Below are 24,030 nucleotides of genomic sequence, written 5' to 3' on the forward strand. Positions count from 1 at the left end.
TCACTCCAAGGTTTTTTGAAAAGTTGGCAGCTCTGTGGAAATATGTTAGGGGTGGCACGGTTTTTGAAAAATGCTCCGAACCGTGCGGTTCGCATGTCACGGTTCGGAGTGTGTGTTCGTCGTACGGTCCTACGGTTCAGGCTAGTTATGGCATGCGCAATTGATTCCCATATGTGACGACGTGTTTCCCTTACGTGCGAGAGTAGGGGTATGGAGTTTTGAGTGCTGCGCGCAAGGTTTTAGAAATGGCAAGTGCGAGAGATCATCCCTAGCGTGGTCAAACTGATGCACCTGACCCTGCTCGGGTGGAAGCATGTTCTTCCGCAACTGTAGACTTTGCGTGCAACTTTACCAAACAGTAGAAGTAAACTCATTCTCCTTGGCCCGCTCTCGTGCGCGCTCAATGGACACCCGCCCTCGACATGCACATTAATCCAAATAGAACATTCACAATCGTGAACGCAATGACGCACAGAAGACGATTAGCTAAATTACTGTTAAAAACGGTTAGCATCATTAGAAGGCTATGCTGCAGACATTTGATATAAACTCTTGCATTCAAGTTGACTGACCATCTCAATACCAATGTTTTCAACTCCAAGACTTAAAGGGCCTGACCCAAGGAGAAAAAGTATTAGCTTACCTTGAAACTAAAACACATGTGGGGAAACTGAACAGTCCAACCAGTAGAGTATGATGAGCTTAGCCTGCTACTTTGTTTACAATATTTTGAGGCTTCAGCCAGACAGCTGAATTTAAGAGGTGGAGTTATAACGTAAGTGTCTCTGGTTATAATGAATAGTAGGCTATAATCTGCATAAAGTTTGCTGTTATGAATATCAGACATGTCAGTATATAGAATGTATAAATAATTACATAATGTGTGTGTGTTTCAAATAAAGACAAGCTTTACATCTTGTTAAAAAATCATTCACACTATATTGTAGAAGGTGGTAGAAAGTGAAACCGTGGAAAAGTATGATTGTACCCATAAGGTTTGCTAGACATATATCTAAAACATACTTGCTTGATACCAGCTTGCTCTAAACCAAATAAAAATGTGCAAATGCAGCAATGATAGATAAACTTGTATGAAAACAATATTTACTCATATTTTCAAAGTGTGATTCTGCTTAAATAAAAACATGTAACTTTACTTAGAATAGAAGTATGATTTTATAATAGATTATAAAACTGTATTTTTTACTTAAACTTGAAAGAATAACTGTTTAGACTTAAATTGTATTTTTCCTTGAATTTGATAGAATGTTTAATCAAAAGATTTAAGTGTTTTAATCCAGCTTATATAGTATGTCATGTTTAATGAAATGTGCTTAGAACAAGTATAGAGAAAAAAGCTTGTAGTTCATGTGCAGGTCTGAGTTCAAAGCAAGGTCACCAGAAAGAAAAAAAAAAGAGAGGCAAAGACACTTGATCGTGTCAGAGAGGAATAGGTCTAGACCTGGGCGTGAAAGTAGTATAAAAGGTCTCCTTCGCGAGATCTTAGGTCTCTTCTCCTTTTTCTTTTGGACTCTGAACTTTGCACTTCGAGACTGATAGAATTTTTTATATTGTATTTTATTTTTAATAAAGTCAAAGCCCTAACCTTCTGTTAGGGCATTGTTTAAAAGCCGCCGAGAGTTTCTTTTTCGTGTTTCCTGCCTCCCCTGTGTCAAAGAGAACATCGACCCTCTCGCAAGAGGCGCAAGCCTACAGAGGGGACCCAGTGGGTAAGTTTGTCTGTGGTTTGGGCTTACTTTCTAAGACACCGTTAATGGGCAAATACTTACTGCACACTGCACTGACACATACAGGAGTAGCGAACTCAGCTGTGTATTTAGGAAGGAAAGTTCTATACACCGTAGCGGTCACAAAACCAACTAGGCTTCGTTTAACAGTTGTATTTCTGTAAAATAAGGTCTAAATGCATACCACACAAGCAGGGATATGGAAATCGGTTTTTAATAAATAAACTTATATAAAAACTGAGCACAAATTGTTACAAATAAAATCAAAATCTGTGTAATGTCATGTATAATATGCAGATTCATCCTTGAAAAAATCATATTATCTTTTTGCACTGTTAGTAAATTAAACTAAGTTTGTTGTGAGCAAACAACTTACTTTAACTTATTGAAAGCAGATGTGTATTAATTACTGAGAATTTTTATCTTTCAGTAATTCAAAATCATACTAGTTTAGATTAACTGAATTATTTTCATAGATTGCAAAAGGTCTGTCACTGGAGAAAGAAAATACATATGTGTGGTCAGCTTTGATAGTGACTGTGAAGCTTTCTGCGGTCCCTTGTTCGACAGACAACGTCTGCGATGCGGTCTCTGTGACCGGAGGTCGACCTCAGTAACCATAGTCAAGAGTCAGCTGCCATAAACACAATCTATTTTCTCCGAAAGTGTAAAGACACTTTATTATAGGTACGATTGCAGGCAATAGGATCAGCAGTGAAAAAGGACTAGATTAAAGAGAGCCTCCTAAAAAGTTTCACTTGTTGACCCCAGAGTCCTGATCAAGGATTTTTGGTCCAAATAGAGAAAGTCTCTCTCTTTTGCATCAGTCCTTTCGTACATCCTAAACCCATTGAAAAGGGGCCCCTGCAAAAAACACGTTACTGATAGTCACTTCCTTTTCTGCAAGGCAAGTTTTGCAGAGACAGAAGAGGAAGCACACACTCTGTAGCAAGTCGAAGAACTCGCAGAGTCTAAAAACAAGCATACTCTTTGGTAAGGTGTGAAAAAAAACACAGAATTCAAAGACAGAGACACCACACCACTCTTCTTGAAAAAGCGAGAGCCTCGCTGTTTTTCGAGGAAATACACACACACCCACGGAGTAGCGATCTCAACTGTGATTGTAGTAGCCCTATATTCACCAGAGTAGACACAAAACGCAACATGGCGCCCAACGTGGGGCCAGTGATTGAGTAAGACGAACAAGTCACCACACTAGCTTAAGCGCTCGAACCCACAATACCTAGAACAGTGTATAGGGTACGATACACAAAGAGTTTCTTGTTAGATAACCCAGTAGTGCACACTGGCAAAACCTAAAAAGGGCTCGCAAACCGCGCATAAAAGTCTCATTAAATAATAGCGAAGGCGCAAATCGACCCAGTAAAAGGCAAACAAAGATTATAAGGTACCGGCCCTTATATATCCTGCCGCGTGATAGTTACTGGTCAAACCAAGTTCGATCACTGAAGCCGACAGAGGCTGACTGTATCCGTAGCATAAGGCAAATCTTAGGTGTCACTGGTTGTATCCTGACGCGAACCCAGAACACGGAGTGAAGTGGGGAGTTGCTAACCCACGAGGGACCGCACCTATCTGAAGAGTCCCTAGCAGGGAGGAACAGTTATTAAACAGCCGAGACTAGGGCATTATGGACCCTGCAGCCGCAGACAGTGAATGGACAGATAGCTCTAAATCTGACTCAGATGATGAGCAAGAAGCTCCTTTCAGTATGCGAGCTATGAGGGAAGCCATAGCCCGACACCAAAGTCCGGGTGGTAGGAGGCAGCGCCGTTGGCCGACACGCACGTCTAATCCTACACAAAATTGCAGGTTAATCCTAGGAAATGTTTTGGATTTAGACTTCGGTACAGACAGGGGCACCTTTCTCAACCCGGCAAACGTACAGCTGTCGCACGCAGCAGGAGTAGCTGCTGCAGTGCAAGGCCGCTGGAGTGAAGAGACCCGAAATAATCGAGCCGACCTATTATCACAACTCCCGCTGAGATCAGGAACCGTGATAGCACAAAAGGTCATAACTGACCCACAGGTTAGCACAGTCTTACACGTCGCTTATGAAGCCCATGATGGGACAATGAACCACCACCAACAGGTGCAACATTTACAAACGTTGATACAAAAAGCTGTGTTGATGGCGTCAGGAACCATAATAACCCCTCCCTTTGGTGATGGAGTTTTTGGTTACGACACCCTAGCAGCAACAGGGGCGCTCCGAAATGTAGTACTGCTAAACCCAGGAAGACATTTCATAGTAGTAGCGCTAACAGAAGACAAATTTCAAAACCTAAATGATGAGTTAGGGAAACCACTAGCCCAGGTATCAATAGACCAAAATAATGGCACAAGAAGTGATGTGATAAGCGTTCCTACAGCACCTTTGATCGCTGACATCACATCACACATGCCAGACACACTCCCCCCGATCTTCAGACCCCCGGGCGGCACAAGGGCAGCTCCAGGCGTTGAGCCTGTGGAACCTGAGTTTCCTGACCCCCCTATACAAAGGGAGGGAATTGTGACCGAGGTCGGGGGAGTTAGAATGATTTTCTTAGCCGCACCACCAGATCAGGCCCCATCTGAAAACATGGGCGCTTTGACTGTATTGAGGCAAGTTGACATTATGACAGATCCCCCAGAAGAGGCTGAGATAAGGAGGACCTTCGGGTCAGCCAGATATCGTATAGCCCGTAGTACAGTAGCCACCAGCATAGGAGAGCCTGAGCCGGGGGAGATGGTGAGATTAAACACACCAGGAGCCCTCAGGGAATGGTACTCCGCAGTGCAATTGGTAAGAATAGAGCAAAACACCAAAATGAATGATTTGTCGGCGGCCATAAGGTACTCTATAGCAGACGCAGCGGATGACAATGATCCCATTGTAACCATAAGACTGCGTACTCAAAGAAAAACCTTTCTGGGTCTTAGACAGAGAGAGCTATTTGCAGCAGTTGCAGTAGCCTACCCATGGGGAACCGCCACAAATCCCATAACGGTGAGGTTCTTAGTTGACGTAGAAGAAAATGAGGCATTCCTAGAAAGTCTAATGAAACAGGCATACGCCGGTGTACCAAAAGGAACCTATTTGAGCGCTTCCACTCTCCCCATCCCCGTCACGGGCGAGCACGCCTTGTCAGAGGAGGAAGTGGGGGAAAGAGAGGATGGCCTCAGATACAGCGTTCCGGTCACACCAGAGCGAGGGCGAGACAGAGCTAGGGCCTGGCCACGAACACCCAGACCTTCCCCCCCGAGGGGGACCCCGAGCGGTCTTCAATATGATGGGTCACAACTACAAAATTCAACCCCACAAGGACCCACAAGGGTCCACGCCATGCCGTCTCCGATAAGTGTAGGAGCACCCATAATACGAGCCCCCTCTACTGTATCGTTCGCGTCTCCCCATGACCCGATACAGTATATTAGAGGGGAAAACAAAAAATCACCGCCGATTAAATATAGAACACAAAATTGTAAAGCCCCCCCGTGTAAACCACCTATATGGTCAACATACGAAGGAGTAGCTTTCTGCCCACTAAATACTTCTCAAACTTATCAATATAGAGAGAATGAGAATAAAAGACCAGACATCCCCTGGTATGAAGCCTCAAGAGAGGAAAGAGAAGTAATCAGCCAAGCGCCCTCATCCTCTGAAGTTTTGGGCCTACCTGGCATAACCAGAACATGGAAAGAGGCACAGCTGGCTATAGGTTATGACTATTACAAACAGGGATGTGATAGAAGAGACAGGTCTGTAGAGAGATACTATGGGATAAACGCCCTATTTAATTCTATAGACCCTCCCCAAGCACAGCCAACCTGGAGCAGCAATGAGCGGACAGAGAGCCGTGGTGCTGCAATTCAACCAGAGTTAGGCACCTCCACCTTTTCACGAAGCCAAATCTTAGGCGCAGGAATGAGCACCGTAAAACTTCTTGGCCTACTTCCCCCTAGGACGGAAGGGCAATCAGACGCGGTATATCTCAAAGGCTGTATTGATGCAGGACTTCCTGAAGAATTACTTCAGGATCCGACAATGAACCTGGCCCTGAGTGTTAACAAAGGCATTAGAGTACCTCCAGGAAGCACATGTTTTGATCTAGTGAAAACTCACAAGAGAGCCCCAGGAGAAGATGAGTTGGAGGAACAACTCAAAATCTTATCCAAAGAGGTGACAGAAAAGAAGATATCACTAGATCAGGCCATGAGAACTGTGATACATAAAGGGGCCAGTGCAGTGCAGCAAGAGAGATTATTAAATGCGATACCCGGTGGTACACCCCTGGCTGCAGGGTGGCCATGCTGGAACTTAACAGATAAGCAACAACAAATATACATATATGATAGGAGATCAAGCGCAAATAAAGTAAAAGACAAACATACTACAAACAGAAGTCAGGCTCAGGCTCAACAGAGTGAAAATAGGAACCGAAACTCGGCGTCCAGCCAGACAAAGCAAGCTTTCCACACTGCGGATGCATCTCGCAACCACGAGAAAGCAGACCCGAAGCAGAAGGGGAACTGGTCTTATAGTCAAAACGAAAAACCACAGGCGCCGGCAGGTACACAAAACCAAGGAGGGAATCCCCCTTTAGTAGAAGCTCCCCCTCAGGGGGAGAAAAGCCGTCCGAGGCGACCAAGAGTGAGCACAGAGATGTGGAACTCCATGGACAAAGCCCAAAAAGACGAGCTAAGAGCCAAACAGAAGGAGTGGGATCAACAACACCCCTCCTCTCGAGACTAAACAAAATAGGATTTGAGGAAGACGGCCGACTTAAAGCGAATGTACAAACAGGGAAAACCACAACCAAATTTATAATTGACACCGGCGCTGATCTTTCTGTTATATCTGATACCAATGGTAAAACCATTCAGGGAATGACTCAAATACAATTAGCAGACGGCACTATAGCTTTAGCTCAAAATAGGGCCGTAGGACAATTACAGGGAATTTCAGGAAAAGCAAACTTATTAGGACTAAAAGATTTGGATAAGGCTCTACCAAACTTAGCCTCTGTAGGTTGGCTAAAAGAAATTAACAATGACCAGATGCTAGAGGCAGTGTTAGAGAAAACTGAAATAACCAACATTGAAAAACTGAGGAAAATACTGCAACAGGGAGTGTATTCAAAGTTTAAGAATGATGTAGGCCTAGTAAAGGAAGTGTATACAATTAGAGGGGGAATGCCAGGCAGCGAGGGCCAATACCCAATAGCAAAAGAAGCCAGGGATGAAATACGTCAAACAATAAAGGAACTGACAGCCTTAGGGGTGTTAGCAAAAGAACCTAACCCACCTTGTTCAATGCCCATTCAAGCGATACCTAAACCAGACGGTACTTGGCGTATGGTGCATGATCTTAGAGAATTAAACAGAAGGACAGTTAAAGACAAGCGCATCCTAATCAACCCTTACCGCACCTTGACACAGTTGCCTAATAAACGATTCAAAACATGCCTCGATATGTCGAACGGATACTGGTCAGTGCCGCTTGACCACTCCAGCTCGCTAAAAACATGCTTTACTTTTGAAGGACAGGGTTATCGTTGGACGCGGTTAGTGCAGGGACTCTGTACAGCGGCTAACGTCTTTCAAACGGTTGTGGAAAAAGTCCTGGAGGGGCTTGAAGTGCAGGTTTTTATTGATGACGTGTACATGACCCATGACACCGAAGACGAGCACTTAGACTGTCTCGCAGAAGTCCTACGCCGCCTTAAAGAGGCAGGCCTGAAAATAGGGCTTAAGAAATGTGAAATAGGGCAGTATAGGGTTAAATACCTAGGATTCGCCATAACAAGCGAGGGAAAAGCCCCTGTCGACGGATACTTAACAAATGCATGGGCCACCCCGGTCTCCGGTGTGAAAGCCCTTGAAGTGTTACTTGGTAAGTTAGAATACATATCTGCACACATCCCAAATTACAGCCAATACGCAGCCCCTTTACATGCAGCAAAAGGGAGACTGAGAGTACTGGAAAAGGGACGACGAGGCAGATGTGTAGACTCACCAATAACACCAAATGAAAAAATAGCTCTTGAGGTGCTGAAAAAGCACTGTGAAGAGAATATAGTGGAGTTAGAAAAAAGAATACTTGCTTCCTCTTTAGAGGCTCACTTACACACCACTGAGAAAGGCGGATGGGTTGAGGTTAAAAACCAGTCATCAAAGAAGCCCTGTTTGCTACTGTCAATGACATGGTCTCCCCCCGAGTCTCGATACCCTGAAGAGGAAAAGTTATTAACTCTAGCATTTAGATTTTACCCAACCATCATTAACCTAGGCTCCCCTCCTTCAGTGTTTTTCATAACCCAAAATTTACTTCTTTCCGAGGCGTCGAAAGATACAGTTGAGGGCAGCCGAGCCCTGTCATCAAGATGGGGGAAGTGGCAAATCATGATGACAGACCACAGAGTCAAGTTCAGGTGTCAAACACCAAAACACACAAAACCTGTAACTCACAAAACAGAACAGGAAGTGAGGCCACAAGTGATACTTTTCACTGATGGCTCTAAGAGAGCAGGTGAAAACTTAGCTAAATGGGCTATTATAGCAAAAAACCCTGAAGGGAGACAAATATTTCAAAGAACAGGATACGTCGAAGGATCAGCCCAAACAGCAGAAGTAACCGCATTGAGAGAGGCGTTAGCGTGGGCTGAATCCAGAAAAAAGAAAGTCATACAAATAGTGACAGATAGTCAATATTGTTACAATGGCTTTACTGAAGACCTAGAAATATGGGAACAAAGAGAATTTCAAAATTACAAAGGTAAAGAACTCCAACATGCCCAAGAGTGGGCAATAATAGCCGAATTGCGCAAGAAAAAACAAATACAGTTGAAGCATGTAAACAGCCACACACGGCTACAAGATTTTGAACACAAGGGCAATGCTGAGGTAGACAGATTGGCACAAGATAGAACAGACTATCCGAAATCTGTCGCAAGCATTCTGAGTAACGCTCTCTGTGTCTTCCCGGAAGCATGGGAAAAGGGAGGGCTTATACAAATCCCTAAAAATGAGAGTGAAAGAATCCTAATCAAAATTCATGAAGCTATAGGACATAGCGGACTTCAGCGAACGCGCGTTTGGCTGAACAAAAATAAAATTCAGATAGCAGGTTTAAACCCACTATTTGCAAAAATAAAAAGCAGGTGCAGGAATTGTGCCAACAAAGGAGGGGGTCCCATCCCAAAGGGAAAAATGTGCCCCATTGCCATTCAACAGCTTGGGGAGCGCTACTCTGCTGACATTGCGGGACCCCTACCTACTACTACATTAGGGAATAAATATTTTCTAATAATAACCGACAATGCAGGGGGTGACACAAAGGTCTACCCGTGCAAAAAAGCAACAGCAAGAGTCATTGCTGATCGCATCGCACAATACTTCACGAACAAACAACCACTGTCACTGAGAATGGACAACGCAACTCATTTCAAGAACAAAATAGTATTAAAATTACTAGAGGAAATGGGCGTTCAGGCAGTATTCTCAATGGCATACAAACCCGAAACAAATGGAGTCGCGGAAAGAGCAGTGAGGTCGGCGAAAGAGTACATAAAAGCAAACACCACCGTTGAATGGGATAAGCCCAGACAACTGATGTTGCTAAATGAATACCTGTCCCAACCTAAACTCTCTGTAAACAACAAACAGCCTAGAAACGGCACTCATGACCACTACCATTCTGCTCCACAGGTCGGAGACAAGGTGTGGGTCAATAGAGGACAGGCGACGAAAGGCCAAGGCATAAAACACTCAAACGAAGGTGAAGACATTATAGTGAACGTAGCAGGTAACGTTGTGACCTTAGCAAAGACAGGCAGGGTACATCTTTCACACATACGTTTGCAAAAATGACCACACAATCTACACTTACACACACAAAGCCCAGGTGTCTTGCCCGAGGACAACTTGTCGTCTCAGCCACAGGGGAGGGCACGATCAAGCTGGGGAGAGGGGCTCCCTCAGACCCAGCAGGAACTCTGCTTAAATGGACGGCGTACACTCCTGGTGAGTGTGCTCTGTGTGGAGTGAGTTGTGCCACTCTCCACTGGAAAGGTATAAGAAAGCTACGTGGCAGCCTACCTAGACCTAAAACTAACAATAAAGTAAAATGTGATAGTGTTGAACTTTGTGGGCCCTGCAGAATAACTCTGTGCAGGCGATGTTTAGATGGTCAGGGTAGACTGTACAATGTAAGCAGATTAGATCACGCGCTGACTGGAGGCTGCTGTAAGAAAGGGGTATATGGCCTGATCCCATGCAATGCAAACCTGAAACCATTGAATTGGCAGGTGGGGTATCTGGCCACCCGAAGCAGCGTCGGTTACACAGACAATGTGATCAGTCGGTATTTGCAATATGCTTATTGCACCACCCTGCCTGAGCATCAGGAAGATAAAGTCTTGGTCAAACAGGTAAAGGGGAAGTGGTCTCCATACACTGACGTAGACCTTGGTTACTGGATTTCACAACAATGGAGTAAGTGGAAAGGTGAAACAGGGCCTTGTTCTGCCCCTGCCGTTGCGCCCACTGAAATAGACTGGGCCACGTCAGGGACAAGACTCGGTGTAGCGGTGTGCAAAACAGAGCACAAGGGCCAAGTAAAGATTAAGTTCAATGGCATCAAAATGAAGTTACATGTTGATGTCACAAAATATGCTGTCCCAGATGGCAAAGTCTGCTCATTCTCATGCTATGTGTACGACACCCCCTGCCCCGCCGCAGGGCCCGAAAGGGCCACGGCACAATAATTACAAATCATTATTAACCCCCCCTTTCTTTCCTATGTCTTCCAGGCCCAGAGGAGGATGGGGGGAGGAGATGAGGCAGAACCTTTAAATGGGCCTGAGAAAGTGATAGCAGGACAAAGATCAATCAAACCCCAAAAAGGGATAGAGACAAACCAAAAACTCCATAAGAATAGAAAAAAATGTCGCTCAATCCCAGGGTTCCTACTCATGATGACCATAGTAAGCATCATACTGGTGTTGCCATGGGTCAGTGTGAGAAAAACCACATGGAAAGTGTCGACACCGCAAATAGAAAATTATCAATCTGAAAAACTAACACCGCTTATTATAACAAGTTACAAGATCTTGGAGAAAATTCCAATACCGATGTCTGGTCAACTTTCTGGCAAATATCGGCATGAATTACTAAGAAATAAAAAAGACCTAGTCAGACATGCTTTAACCCTTTTGAGACCAGCTTTGAATTTCACAGGCTACACACAACAAGGAAACGAAACCTCACTGGATTGCGACAGCGAACAGTGGGACCGATACAACAAGCCACTATGTGAAACACTCAACCAGCCTGTGTGGTACAATCAATACCAACACGAGCAATGGAATTGGGTTAAAGTTTTAGATTTATTTGAAAGAATTAAGTCGCCTGAGCTGAACTCCTCTTGCATTAGTGTAAACAAAGATGTGTACACTAAAGACGGAGATGAGCTCAGAGCCACAATAATTCTAAAATGCACTCGACAATATGTCAACCTAACTACCCTCACCTGCGCTAGTTTCATTGCACAGGGGGTAACCATGGACCCCTGGACTTTAGAGACAAGAAGTGCAGGGCCATTCGAGTATGAAAATTGCTCATGTCAAAAGCACCCAACCACAACAGAAATAAGCTGCCATGTAACTGTGGACCCAGAGGTCCCAGTCATGTTGGTAAATATGGCTCCAAACAAATCATTGGAACACGACGAGGTCACTGTTTCTAATCCTCCTTCATTAGAAACAGAGATCCGACAATTAGGCAGGAGAATATGGGAAAAGATAGAAACACCCATACCTGAAAAAATGCACACCTTAAAAAGAGCCGCAAAACGCGACCCACATTCCCCAACTGACCGACAGGTCGGCTTGGCAAAGACGGCCACGAACACAAGATGCAAATATTGTGATCTGGAACCAATTAATATGAGGGAGAAGCAGTTTTTTAACTGGACCCTATTCAATACCTTGTCCCCAAAACTCATGGCAGACATAAACCCAGCACAAAGACTCCATCATGCAACTTTTGACGGTAAACATTGGGAATGGTACATCCGAGTACCTAACTTTAATGACTTAAACGTCAAAAGATGGTGGGTAAATGCTAACGAGTCAGAGCCGGGTTTTGCACAGTGGGAAAAGGAACTTTTTGAATGCTTAACTGAACAAGTGAATGTGACAGGATTTTGGGAATACCCAAGACTCCCCAAGTTTAGAGTAAAAGGTATGCCCAGATCAGAATGGGATGACATAAGAGCCCGAGACAATTGGACCACGACCTCTTGGGGGGCAATACAGGAAATGATTGGTGAAGTTTCTATCACGCACAACAAAAGAGACACAAAGAACCCCAAGTTCTCGAGGAAGCTACAAGAAATAGTAGAATGGCAAACTATTCCGCCTTCAGACTGGTTTATTCACCTGGCAGGCAACGTAGGACCAGGTGATAATTATACTCAGGCTGTAGCGAAATGTGTCAACAAATTAGAGAAAGAGGCCCAAAATGGCTACGATGCTATAAACATCGAGTTTATGAACAATCAGTTTGCCGCCCTGACCACGGGCAGCACTGAGCTAACTATACCCTATATTTTGATAAAAGACACCTCGGATGACCGGATCAGGTGCATCAGAGGATGGAGGTGTGTTTCATATCAACTCTTGATGGAATACACACTCGCCACCCCACTACAAGCATATAGTGTCCCCGATTGGGCTCATAATGTTAAATACGGGTATTGGTCAGAGGCCAAATCAGGAAACGGACATTTTATGTATAATTATGATAGTACACCCCTTGAAACGGCAAGTCTGGCCGCTGAGTGGGCTAAAAACAGAATAGGCACCCGAACCGTTTCAAATAACATTTTAGGAGAACTATTGATAAATGGGAAACAAATGAACCCCCTCCGAAATAAAAAAGCCGTCCCCCGCATGAAAGACACCAATCTTAGAGTGAACAATATCTACCAATTCATGATAGATTTTGAGCGAAAAGCTGACTCCAAAATACACTGGATGCCAGAAGGGGCAGATAATGCTCAAAATTTGGCAAAAGACTCAGATAACTGGCCCACATTGACCCTTAATCAAGTTATTATTGGGGGAGCATTAGCCAAATGGCGATATTATTGTATGAATGACGCATCCTTTGCAGATGATTTTTATCACCGGCTCCCCATCCGAGAATGGTATTCCCATGACTCAGGGGCCTCCCAAGGTTACATAGCTCAGGACCTTAACTTTACATATCCGCAGGGCCAACTGTTCTGGAGATGGGAAATGAAGCCCAACAGGCAATGTTACCCTACCAGACAAGAGCCTTGGCGAAACGAGTACTATAGCTTCTCCACACTGTTTGCACAGATCACGTCCAATATAGGAAGGGCAGTGTTGAAAGCAACTGGTGAAATTCTTAGCACTATTTCTGATCAAACAATCTCCCCATTCTTGACCACGGTCTGGACAACTGGTAAATACGTCCTGTTAACATTGGGAGGGATTGTGGCCATGGTTATCTCAGTAAAATTGACTTCCCGTATTTTGTTTAACCTATCAAAACAAAACAAGCCAGTAAGAAAAACGCCGAATTTCCCCGAAGAGGTGAAACTGGGCGTGAGTATGACGGTAGATGAAAGGGGTGAAAAAGGGTGTATCTCTTCAAGAGGAGGTAAGAAAACCAAAGCCTCCCTGCAGGCTGCAAACATAAAATCAAAAGACAAGCCAGAGAAAAACAACTTTGAAGCTACGGGACCTTAATGCGAAGCCTCAAACCTCTCTGCAAACCAAAATGAATTCCTCCATCAACTCATCTTCCAACTCAACCTCTCCTCTCCCTGACGCGTGCTCAATGGTAGGCAACCTCATATTATCAGTCGCTATGATGAGTTTTCTGTTACCCAATGTCATGTATTATGTCGTTGGCAGCTTCATTTATGCGACTTTAAATTTAGGCAGACTTTGCATGCTAGGCCAGACCTTCCCTAGTAGTACAATTATTTTTATGGGCCTAGGCGTAAAACCAACAGGGCTCCCTGGGTGGATGCCAATCCACGCCATGCTGATGCTCATAGCAATATCTTCGAACGTGGTAGCATATTTTTATCATGATGCATGGTGGGCTGCTATGATATTTGGAGTCCTTGACATGTCAATACTGTTAGGGTACTTGGCTATGCTACTCACAACCATCACCCATCCTCCAACCAAGACTGTAATAGTGAGACTGGGCACCCAGTTCGTTATGTTAACAATTGTCAGTGCAATACTTGGTGCATTAGAGCAACCTGTATGCATAATTCTGTGTGCCTATGTTTATTACACTATTGGAAAGACTCACCATAGAAAATTCAGCTCTCCATCGATGAGACGACAAAGCCGGCGACCAACCACTATACTTTTTTCTCAAACCACGAAATAGAAACTGTTAAGGCTAGAGGCTTACTCCCCAAGTACCCCCTCCCTAGTTAGCAATAATATATATATATATATTGGTAGGATAATTATGTCCTCAAATATGGTAATTATGATACATTGTTGCGTCGTTTATATACCGATGCAACATATAAACTACTCATATGCAACAACCCACTCATTTAATTTTCTTGGTTTATACATCATATCCTCGGTCACAGGTTGAACAGAAAACCGGACCCCCTAAAAATGAGAGTGCAGAATCTTATGGAACTGCAGTACACCGCTCTTGGTTGTCACACCCTCCCTGCCTTTACAGCATGCGACGCGACAAGCAGAAGCAGAAGAAGAGGGATCGGAGACACAAACACAGGCCACGAGTCCTGATAGATACCCCCAACAACCAGTTGGTTGGGTCAATAGTAGATCCAGGGGATACTCTGGAAAAGAACATATCAGGCAAGCAACCAATGAATCCAGATACTCTGGGCCAAGATGACTCCGTCATTGACGGAAACGCAGGCTCAGAGTTTGACCAACCTCCCCCTGTTCCCCCGTGTGAAGTCCACTTTTATAGTGATTTCCTAGACGATGACTTGATGGTTAGAGATTGGGGCGCAAGCTCAGAAAATCTCATACAACCAGCCGAGGACAACCTGTTGGAAAGTCTGTTGAACGACGTTCCCCAGGCAATAGGGGTGGCGACTCAAACCGAAACTGTCACAATGACTGAAACCGTGACGGTGACAGTGAGAGAAGAGACGGAGCCTCGTAGAGCAACAATCAGAGAAGCCACTCTGACTCCTCGCCCTTTGATCCAGCCCGTGGCCAGGGCACCAGGCCCCACTGTGGCGGGCCAGCGGAAGCGGCGTTTCTTATGGACCGACGAAAGAAACATCAAACACAGATTCTCCATCAAATCCCTGAGGAACCCAGACAATTGGTCTATGATCACCCACATGTTGCCTGGACTGGTACCGATTCCGTGGCTCGATGCCCGCTTAAGCAATGCAAGAAAGCGGGAGCTATGGCAAAAATCAACCCTCATCTTTAGTAGAGACGGGGAACAGGTGACTGACGCTCACAGAAAAGCCCAAATGTACCCAGTCTCTGTGAGTGTCTACAGATATCAAACAGGGGCTCGATGGGGCACCATCGGTATACCCTCGGAAATCTTGATAGACCAGTGGTCTGGTGAGTATATTGGGACTTATGTGAACAATTGCCTCTACGGCAACCCTTACTGTCTTTATGGCAAACTTCCTGGAGCAGGCCATCGTTGCCGTGACGGGAAGACACACACACCCATCACAAGAGAAGAAATCGAAGCGGTCGGCTGGAACAAACCCAACGTTTCCAACCGGGTGGGGGTGGACCAACATGCTACCTACATCCTCGACCCGAAGCACATGGCCAACAAACCGACTGCGACCTACACCCCCCAACGTTTCCACGGTTCCAGAGGAGGATGTAGAAGGTGGTAGAAAGTGAAACCGTGGAAAAGTATGATTGTACCCATAAGGTTTGCTAGACATATATCTAAAACATACTTGCTTGATACCAGCTTGCTCTAAACCAAATAAAAATGTGCAAATGCAGCAATGATAGATAAACTTGTATGAAAACAATATTTACTCATATTTTCAAAGTGTGATTCTGCTTAAATAAAAACATGTAACTTTACTTAGAATAGAAGTATGATTTTATAATAGATTATAAAACTGTATTTTTTACTTAAACTTGAAAGAATAACTGTTTAGACTTAAATTGTATTTTTCCTTGAATTTGATAGAATGTTTAATCAAAAGATTTAAGTGTTTTAATCCAGCTTATATAGTATGTCATGTTTAATGAAATGTGCTTAGAACAAGTATAGAGAAAAAAGCTTGTAGTTCATGTGCAGGTCTGAGTTCAAAGCAAGGTCACCAGAAAGAAAAAAAAAAGAGAGGCAAAGACACTTGATCGTGTCAGAGAGGAATAGGTCTAGACCTGGGCGTGAAAGTAGTATAAAAGGTCTCCTTCGCGAGATCTTAGGTCTCTTCTCCTTTTTCTTTTGGACTCTGAACTTTGCACTTCGAGACTGATAGAATTTTTTATATTGTATTTTATTTTTAATAAAGTCAAAGCCCTAACCTTCTGTTAGGGCATTGTTTAAAAGCCGCCGAGAGTTTCTTTTTCGTGTTTCCTGCCTCCCCTGTGTCAAAGAGAACATCGACCCTCTCGCAAGAGGCGCAAGCCTACAGAGGGGACCCAGTGGGTAAGTTTGTCTGTGGTTTGGGCTTACTTTCTAAGACACCGTTAATGGGCAAATACTTACTGCACACTGCACTGACACATACAGGAGTAGCGAACTCAGCTGTGTATTTAGGAAGGAAAGTTCTATACACCGTAGCGGTCACAAAACCAACTAGGCTTCGTTTAACAGTTGTATTTCTGTAAAATAAGGTCTAAATGCATACCACACAAGCAGGGATATGGAAATCGGTTTTTAATAAATAAACTTATATAAAAACTGAGCACAAATTGTTACAAATAAAATCAAAATCTGTGTAATGTCATGTATAATATGCAGATTCATCCTTGAAAAAATCATATTATCTTTTTGCACTGTTAGTAAATTAAACTAAGTTTGTTGTGAGCAAACAACTTACTTTAACTTATTGAAAGCAGATGTGTATTAATTACTGAGAATTTTTATCTTTCAGTAATTCAAAATCATACTAGTTTAGATTAACTGAATTATTTTCATAGATTGCAAAAGGTCTGTCACTGGAGAAAGAAAATACATATGTGTGGTCAGCTTTGATAGTGACTGTGAAGCTTTCTGCGGTCCCTTGTTCGACAGACAACGTCTGCGATGCGGTCTCTGTGACCGGAGGTCGACCTCAGTAACCATAGTCAAGAGTCAGCTGCCATAAACACAATCTATTTTCTCCGAAAGTGTAAAGACACTTTATTATAGGTACGATTGCAGGCAATAGGATCAGCAGTGAAAAAGGACTAGATTAAAGAGAGCCTCCTAAAAAGTTTCACTTGTTGACCCCAGAGTCCTGATCAAGGATTTTTGGTCCAAATAGAGAAAGTCTCTCTCTTTTGCATCAGTCCTTTCGTACATCCTAAACCCATTGAAAAGGGGCCCCTGCAAAAAACACGTTACTGATAGTCACTTCCTTTTCTGCAAGGCAAGTTTTGCAGAGACAGAAGAGGAAGCACACACTCTGTAGCAAGTCGAAGAACTCGCAGAGTCTAAAAACAAGCATACTCTTTGGTAAGGTGTGAAAAAAAACACAGAATTCAAAGACAGAGACACCACACCACTCTTCTTGAAAAAGCGAGAGCCTCGCTGTTTTTCGAGGAAATACACACACACCCACGGAGTAGCGATCTCAACTGTGATTGTAGTAGCCCTATATTCACCAGAGTAGACACAAAACGCAACAATATGAAAGGAGAGCAATAAAAAGGCGATGCAATGAAAAATATATGGGTGGACGACCTACATTTTGTGCTGGTGCACCATCTCTGCCAAATAAATGAAAAGATTGTTGAAATCATCAATGTCTTCCCTCTTGCTTTATCAAAATCTCAACTGAAGCTTAAAGTTTCCTCAGACAATAATGTGCTTTATGTGAAGTCAAATTCAGTTTGTGCATTATTACATGATAACTATTCTCTAAATACTCTAGCCTAATTGTGGATGATTAAGCTATATGCTGAAATATGTTTCTGGAGTGTTAAAGAGTAAAAGAAAAAATAACATCAATAACCGTACCGAACCGAAAACCGTGACCCTAAACCGTGATACGAACCGAACCGTAGATTTTGCGAACCGTGCCACCCCTAAAATATGTTAATTAACGTTTTGGGTTTTTTCGCAATTTTTTCGCTAATTCCTTTTGAAGACCAGCAACATTGATTTATGGCCACAAGATTGAGTACAACATAAAACAATGATCGTTTTAATTTTAGAATCGTTATTAATGCCAAAATGTTACATTAATGAGTCCTTCTGTGTACTTGTCTACTTCCTGGTGGGTGCTGGTAAGGCAGTGAAAGGCAGGGAATTCTGGGAGTTGTTGGATTTTATCCACATGACCCAAAAATACATTTTCGGCTTTTTTCTCCCATCTCAGGGGAAAATGAGGGAATGATGCACGACCATTCGAAAATATGACTGGGTTTCTAACAATAAAAAGCTTAATGTAAATGGGTGAAATGCTCCTTTAACAGTATTAACATTACATTTCCTAAATCATTTTGATGGCACATTAAATCAAAAAATGACAAACAGCACTTCTGCCATTGTCTGAACAGCCTTCTGTAGGCGATTACTGAACTAGCAACTTTTAGTTTCAACATTAGTGGCTTGTACCATTGGAAAGCAGAGGCTGCCGGCGGTTTAATGTGACATACATGTGATCTATGTGTGATCGGTACTCCGTGTATAATTCATTGTGCACACATACTCCAAAATCATTGGCCACCCTCTTCAGTCTCTGACATCACTGCATGACAAGGCAACACTAAGAAAAGCCAACTGCATCTTAGAAGACTCTACCCATGTCTTATACAGAGTTTCTGAAAGGCTGCCCTCTGGCAGGTGTCTGCGCCGTCCTCTTGCTAGGACCAACAGGAGGTAGGTTACTTTTACTTCGCCTTCTGAACTTAAATATGCTCACAGCCCCCTCCTCCTCTCTCTCCTGGGACTAACTTAAAATACCCTGATCAAGCTGCAAACTGACAGATGGATAAGACACTAGCACTCTACAGGGGCAGCAGACTGTGCCGATATGGCAGGGAGACTAAACGAGTTCTGCTGTCGGTTTGACAAAACTGACCACAAGCATGAAAGGGAGGGGCTCATGAGGGAGCTACTGACCAGGACTCATGAAAAGGCAAACGGGCAACAACAGCAGGAGGAGGTTGAGCTGGTGCTGAGGCGGGTGAGACCAAATAAAGCACCAGGGCCGGACCAGATCAGTGGCTGTTTGCTCAAGGAGTGCTGCAGCCAGCTTGCTGGAGTCTATTGTCACCTCTTCAACCGCTCCCTGGCAGAACACTCCATCCCTTCAATCTGGAAATCATCTATCATCTGCTCCGTACCAAAGAAGAGCAACCCCACCTGCGACAATGACTACCGCCCAGTGACCTTAACATCCTTGGTCATGAAAAGCTTTGAGAGGTTAATTCTCTCACAGCTGCAGGAGGTCAGTATGTACACCGATCCACTCCAATTTTGCATACAAGCGGCAGAGGGGGGTGGATGATGCCATACTGATGCTGCTCCATGGAGCCTACACACACCTGGAAAAGCCCAAGTCATTTGTCCGGCTGGTGTTTGTGGACTTCTCCAGTGCCTTTAATACTGTGCAACCCCACCTGATGGGCCAAAAGCTTCTCCCGATGGAGGTCGATCCCCACCTCATTCTCTGGGTTCTGTCTTTTCTGACAGACAGGCATCAGAGAGTCAGAGTAAATGGCCATCTCAGCTCTGATAAATTGATCTCCACAGGGCTCTGTAATCTCACTGGTTTTATTCACACTTTACACTAATGATTGTCAGAGCACTAACCCAGACATCACATACATCAAGTACTCTGACGATACCGTTACTATGGACCCCACCAATTCATATGATTAACTACAGTCTGAGCTGGCCTCCTTCGCAGACTGGTGTACACATAATTCTCTGGACCTCAACATATCAAAAAACAAGGAACTACTAATTGACTTCCGTAAGGCCCCCACCACCATCCCCACTCTAACTGTCAACAACCAGTCTATAGAGAAGGTTGATACATACAGGTACCTTGGGACAATGATTGACCATAAGTTGAACTTCCATCATAACTCAGACATCATCTACTCCAAATGCCAGCAACACCTATTCCTCCTCAGAAAACTCTGTAGACTTCAGGTCCACTCATCAGTTTTGACAGCTTTCTACAGATGTTTCATTGACTCCATAATCACCTTCAACATCACAGCCTGGTTTGGGGCACTGTCCAGTATTCACCTGAACCCACTCAACAGAATAATAAAGCTAAGTGGTAAAATAATTGGCCAACAACAGGAATCACTCTCCAGCATATACAAAAGACGAACTGTGGAAAAAGCAACATGTATATCCAAAGACACCACTCACTTTCTCCATAGTCAGTACTGCCCCCTGCCCTCAGGACACAGACTCAGATCCCTCCCACTCAAAACAAACAGAGCCCTGGCTAGCTTTGTGCCTGCTTCCATTAGACTGTTGAACAGTCACTCTTAGTCTTCTTTTATGTATTTATTCATTATTCATCATTGACTGATGTGGTTTTTTAGAGAATGTGTGTGTGTGTGTGTGTGTGTGTGTGTGTGAAGGTATGTGCTGCTTCTCCACATGTGAAGTTCCTAACAGAAAAATAAAGTTCTTTGAATTGAATTGAATCAACCAACCCTCATTCAACCACCCAGTCTGTCACTTTTTAGTACAGTAGTGCGACACAGCTTAGCAGTCACATGTCTCTTTTTCACCTTAAAGTGAAGGAGGACAGCAGCAACCTCCCGCATACGTCCAATCTCCCCCCTGCGCTGGGCATTTGTGAACTCCTGAATTAGCTGCCGTTCCAAGTCATGATACTTACCTGTAACACAACAACACTGAATCACATATACAAACACTCTGCAAAGGTATTTGGACATTCTAGAAAACAATTCTAAACATTCTATATTATAAAGGTATTTGAAACAAATGCAGCATTCAAATAGTACATATTATTGCTTAAGGGATAGACAGTAAATTCCATACATTGATTTATTAATTACTCACTAGCGATTTTAGCCTTTACATCTGCAAACCTGCCACAAGGAGAAACAAAGCAGAAGAATGAAAGAACCATTCAGATAATCAAGATTTGGACAGAAAAGAATATGGTTATGTTCACACGGCAAGACCTTCATATAATTCAATTTTGACGCACTTTGCTTCAGTCGGGTTCAGTCGGTAGGCTATTCAAACTGACAGTTTTCATCATCTATGACTCCCTCCAACTGTTTCTACTGCCTGAAACTGTTTCAAAATAAAAGTCCTCACTAAAATAATTCACTTTTAATTAATTCAACTATTTAAACTACTCAAGTATTTAACTGTTTGGCTATTCCAACTGTAACTTTTCATCAACTATGACTCTCTCCAACTGTTTCTACTACCTGAAGCTAAATTCACTATTAATTAATTAAACTATTTAAAACAATATTTTACTGAGCAGAAATGTTTCAATTTTCATGCACTCGTAATTCCCTGTAATTGCTTTCTCTTGTTGTTAATATTATTCTATTAACACGGACGTCTCTGCCGTTATCATTTATTTGCCTCAGGTGCACTGTGGAGTGGGTAAGAAGTTTTTAGTGCAGCAGGCTAGCACATACCATTGACTTGCGCTAGCCTAGCACCAGTGAACTCAACTGCAACTAGAAAGACTGGATGAAATGTAAATAAAAATGTTGATGTTTTTTGCTCATGTTTGTGTATATAGTTGGTTAAAATGAAATTACAATACTTTACAATTACAATACTTTAATCATACAGTGGGTACGGGTTGAGAATGCACCTTTTCCCGCGGGACTCCCGAAGAGATCCCGCAGCCTGTAAGCCGTTTTTTTTCGAGGCTAAGGCAATGTACCCAAACAACCACCAGGTGGCAGAAAGTTTCAACCCGTATTTCAACAGCATTTTATGATGAAGACCGCATATCCATCAATAGTCGACTCCTTAACCCTATAAGCCCGACGGACGCAAAGCGCGTCAAAAAACACACCCCTTCTTCTCTGTTACATTGCTGCGCGATTATTTGTCACGGCGAGATGAGACGAATACTGCACGAAAGAGCGGAACCGGGGCTTTCCAACGAGACTAGACACTTGTCTGTGAGATCAAGTATGAAAATAAAATAAAATCATGAAGTTAAATCAAAGTATATCATATTTACAGTCTATATTGCTCTGCGTTCACCCAGGCATCCAGCACTCTCGCTTAAATTACTCACGCACACGACATCGCACAGACACAAAACGCATATCAAATGAAAGAGGAGAAGCCGAGCTTTCCATTGATACCAAAGACATTGATCCTTTTGTGTTATAAAAACAGATGAAGTGACAAACAAATCATAATGTCATATAGCTTTGGCTACCATTACTCTCTTTGATTTTCTCATGAAACCGCTATCAGAACGATATGGCACGCATGTCAGATGAAAGAGGAGAGTTAGAGCTATCCACAGATACCAAATACAACCTTCTAGGCCATAAAACAGACGAAGTGACAGCAAAATAATAACTTCATTTAGCTCCACTTACCCCATGTTTTTGTGTGGCATAATAGCCTACCAGTATGTTCATAATCCAACGTTATCATGTGTTTCTCTATGGCAAGTCACGTTCATAATACGGTTTTGAGATCCTAGCAAACTCCTTTATGGTATCCAATTCAAGACTCATATTGCATCCATATTTGTTTGACAAATAAACACTTTTTTGCCTTTACTTTGTTCACTCCAATGCAGTAAAAAAATATTGTAGAGAATCATCATCTATGCACGTCATGTGCGCTACCACGCAAACAAGTCAGGTCAGATCAGCTAATGTCACAAATATGGAGCGCAAAAAGTGTCAAACAGTCTTTTCTCATCACTAAATAAAAATGGCCATTTATTTCTGGAAGGCACACACCACATATTTCTGTAAATTGCTCAGCCCCAAAGTATACCTCCACCATGTCGAGCTGTCAGCTTGCTGTGGTGAGATACACGTCAAAATGTAAGAATTTGTATAGTATGCTTTTTAAAATGTTATTATTCAAAAATCTAAATCAAATCAATGCAAGTATTTATACATGATATTGTGGCAGATCTGGGTAGCCTAGACTGTGCTAAAAAAAACAATATGTGACATGTGTGAATGGCACTTACAGTGGCCAAATGCTTCTAACTAGAGGTAGTGAAAATGCCCTTAAAACAGCTTAGGGCTCATAGGGTTAATCTCATTTAATCATTAAAATGAAGGTGATGACTGGCGATATTAACCAAACGACGTTTCAATAAACCATTGTTGAAATGAATGAAAATGGTTATAGAAAATCGCCTACAGTCTAACGCCGACACAGCTGATTCTTTGATTGATTCTAAGCTGTTTTGATGTAGGGGATGGGTAAACAAAAATACAAACATGCTACCAATCAAATGTAATATTAGTAGGACTAGCCTACTTATACACTTTAGTCATATAGGCAACGTTGCCATGTTAATTTGGGCTAGAAGTGCTTGCTTGTGGTGGCGCTCCTGTCCGCTGCTTCTCCCGAATTGTGTTTGGCAAATTTGACAATCAGCTTAAATGTCAAATCATATTTATTTATCTTTGTCACCATGGTATTGGGGGAAACGCGGAGAAACGAGATGGTCAGTCCTCGTATTTTTTCTTCACGTTTCGTTATAAGAAATATATAGGCTATATGTTAAAGTCTTCTTCGTATTGAACAGACGCTCGGCATGTCAGATTGCAGTTGCAGAGTTTTCGAATGTTTTACAACCCAGCTGGTATCCGCTGTTCATTCTGACATATCCCCACTCGGCGGTATTTAACTTTTTTTTTCAAACAACGTGCCATTCCGACATGAGGTCATTAATAGGCTATTAATGTCATAACTATTAGGCTATCATTAGGCTTACTATGCATGGCTGTAGGCAGCTATGAGGCCACTGAGATCTGGATCTCATCGGTTTTGAGAGCTGGAAACACATGTGTTTGCTAAATATCGGTATATTGTTGTGCATGTTGCGTTCGCGACTTGGGGAAGTGAAAGCAGT

General features: G+C 43.1%; 1 protein-coding gene across 1 annotated transcript in view; it reads right to left on the bottom strand.

Moving 5' to 3' along the window:
- Positions 1-24,030, bottom strand: part of exoc5 (exocyst complex component 5) — an 83,976-nt gene that overhangs the window by 30,083 nt on the left and 29,863 nt on the right. The window contains exons 6-7 of the mRNA XM_062537384.1: positions 20,997-21,025; positions 20,702-20,811 (exon numbers count right to left, since the gene is read on the bottom strand). Coding sequence (XP_062393368.1) covers positions 20,702-20,811; positions 20,997-21,025 — 139 coding nt within the window. The remainder of the gene's footprint in view (positions 1-20,701; positions 20,812-20,996; positions 21,026-24,030) is intronic.

This window comes from Sardina pilchardus, chromosome 5, assembly GCF_963854185.1.
Source record: "Sardina pilchardus chromosome 5, fSarPil1.1, whole genome shotgun sequence".
Lineage (NCBI taxonomy): Eukaryota > Metazoa > Chordata > Actinopteri > Clupeiformes > Clupeidae > Sardina > Sardina pilchardus.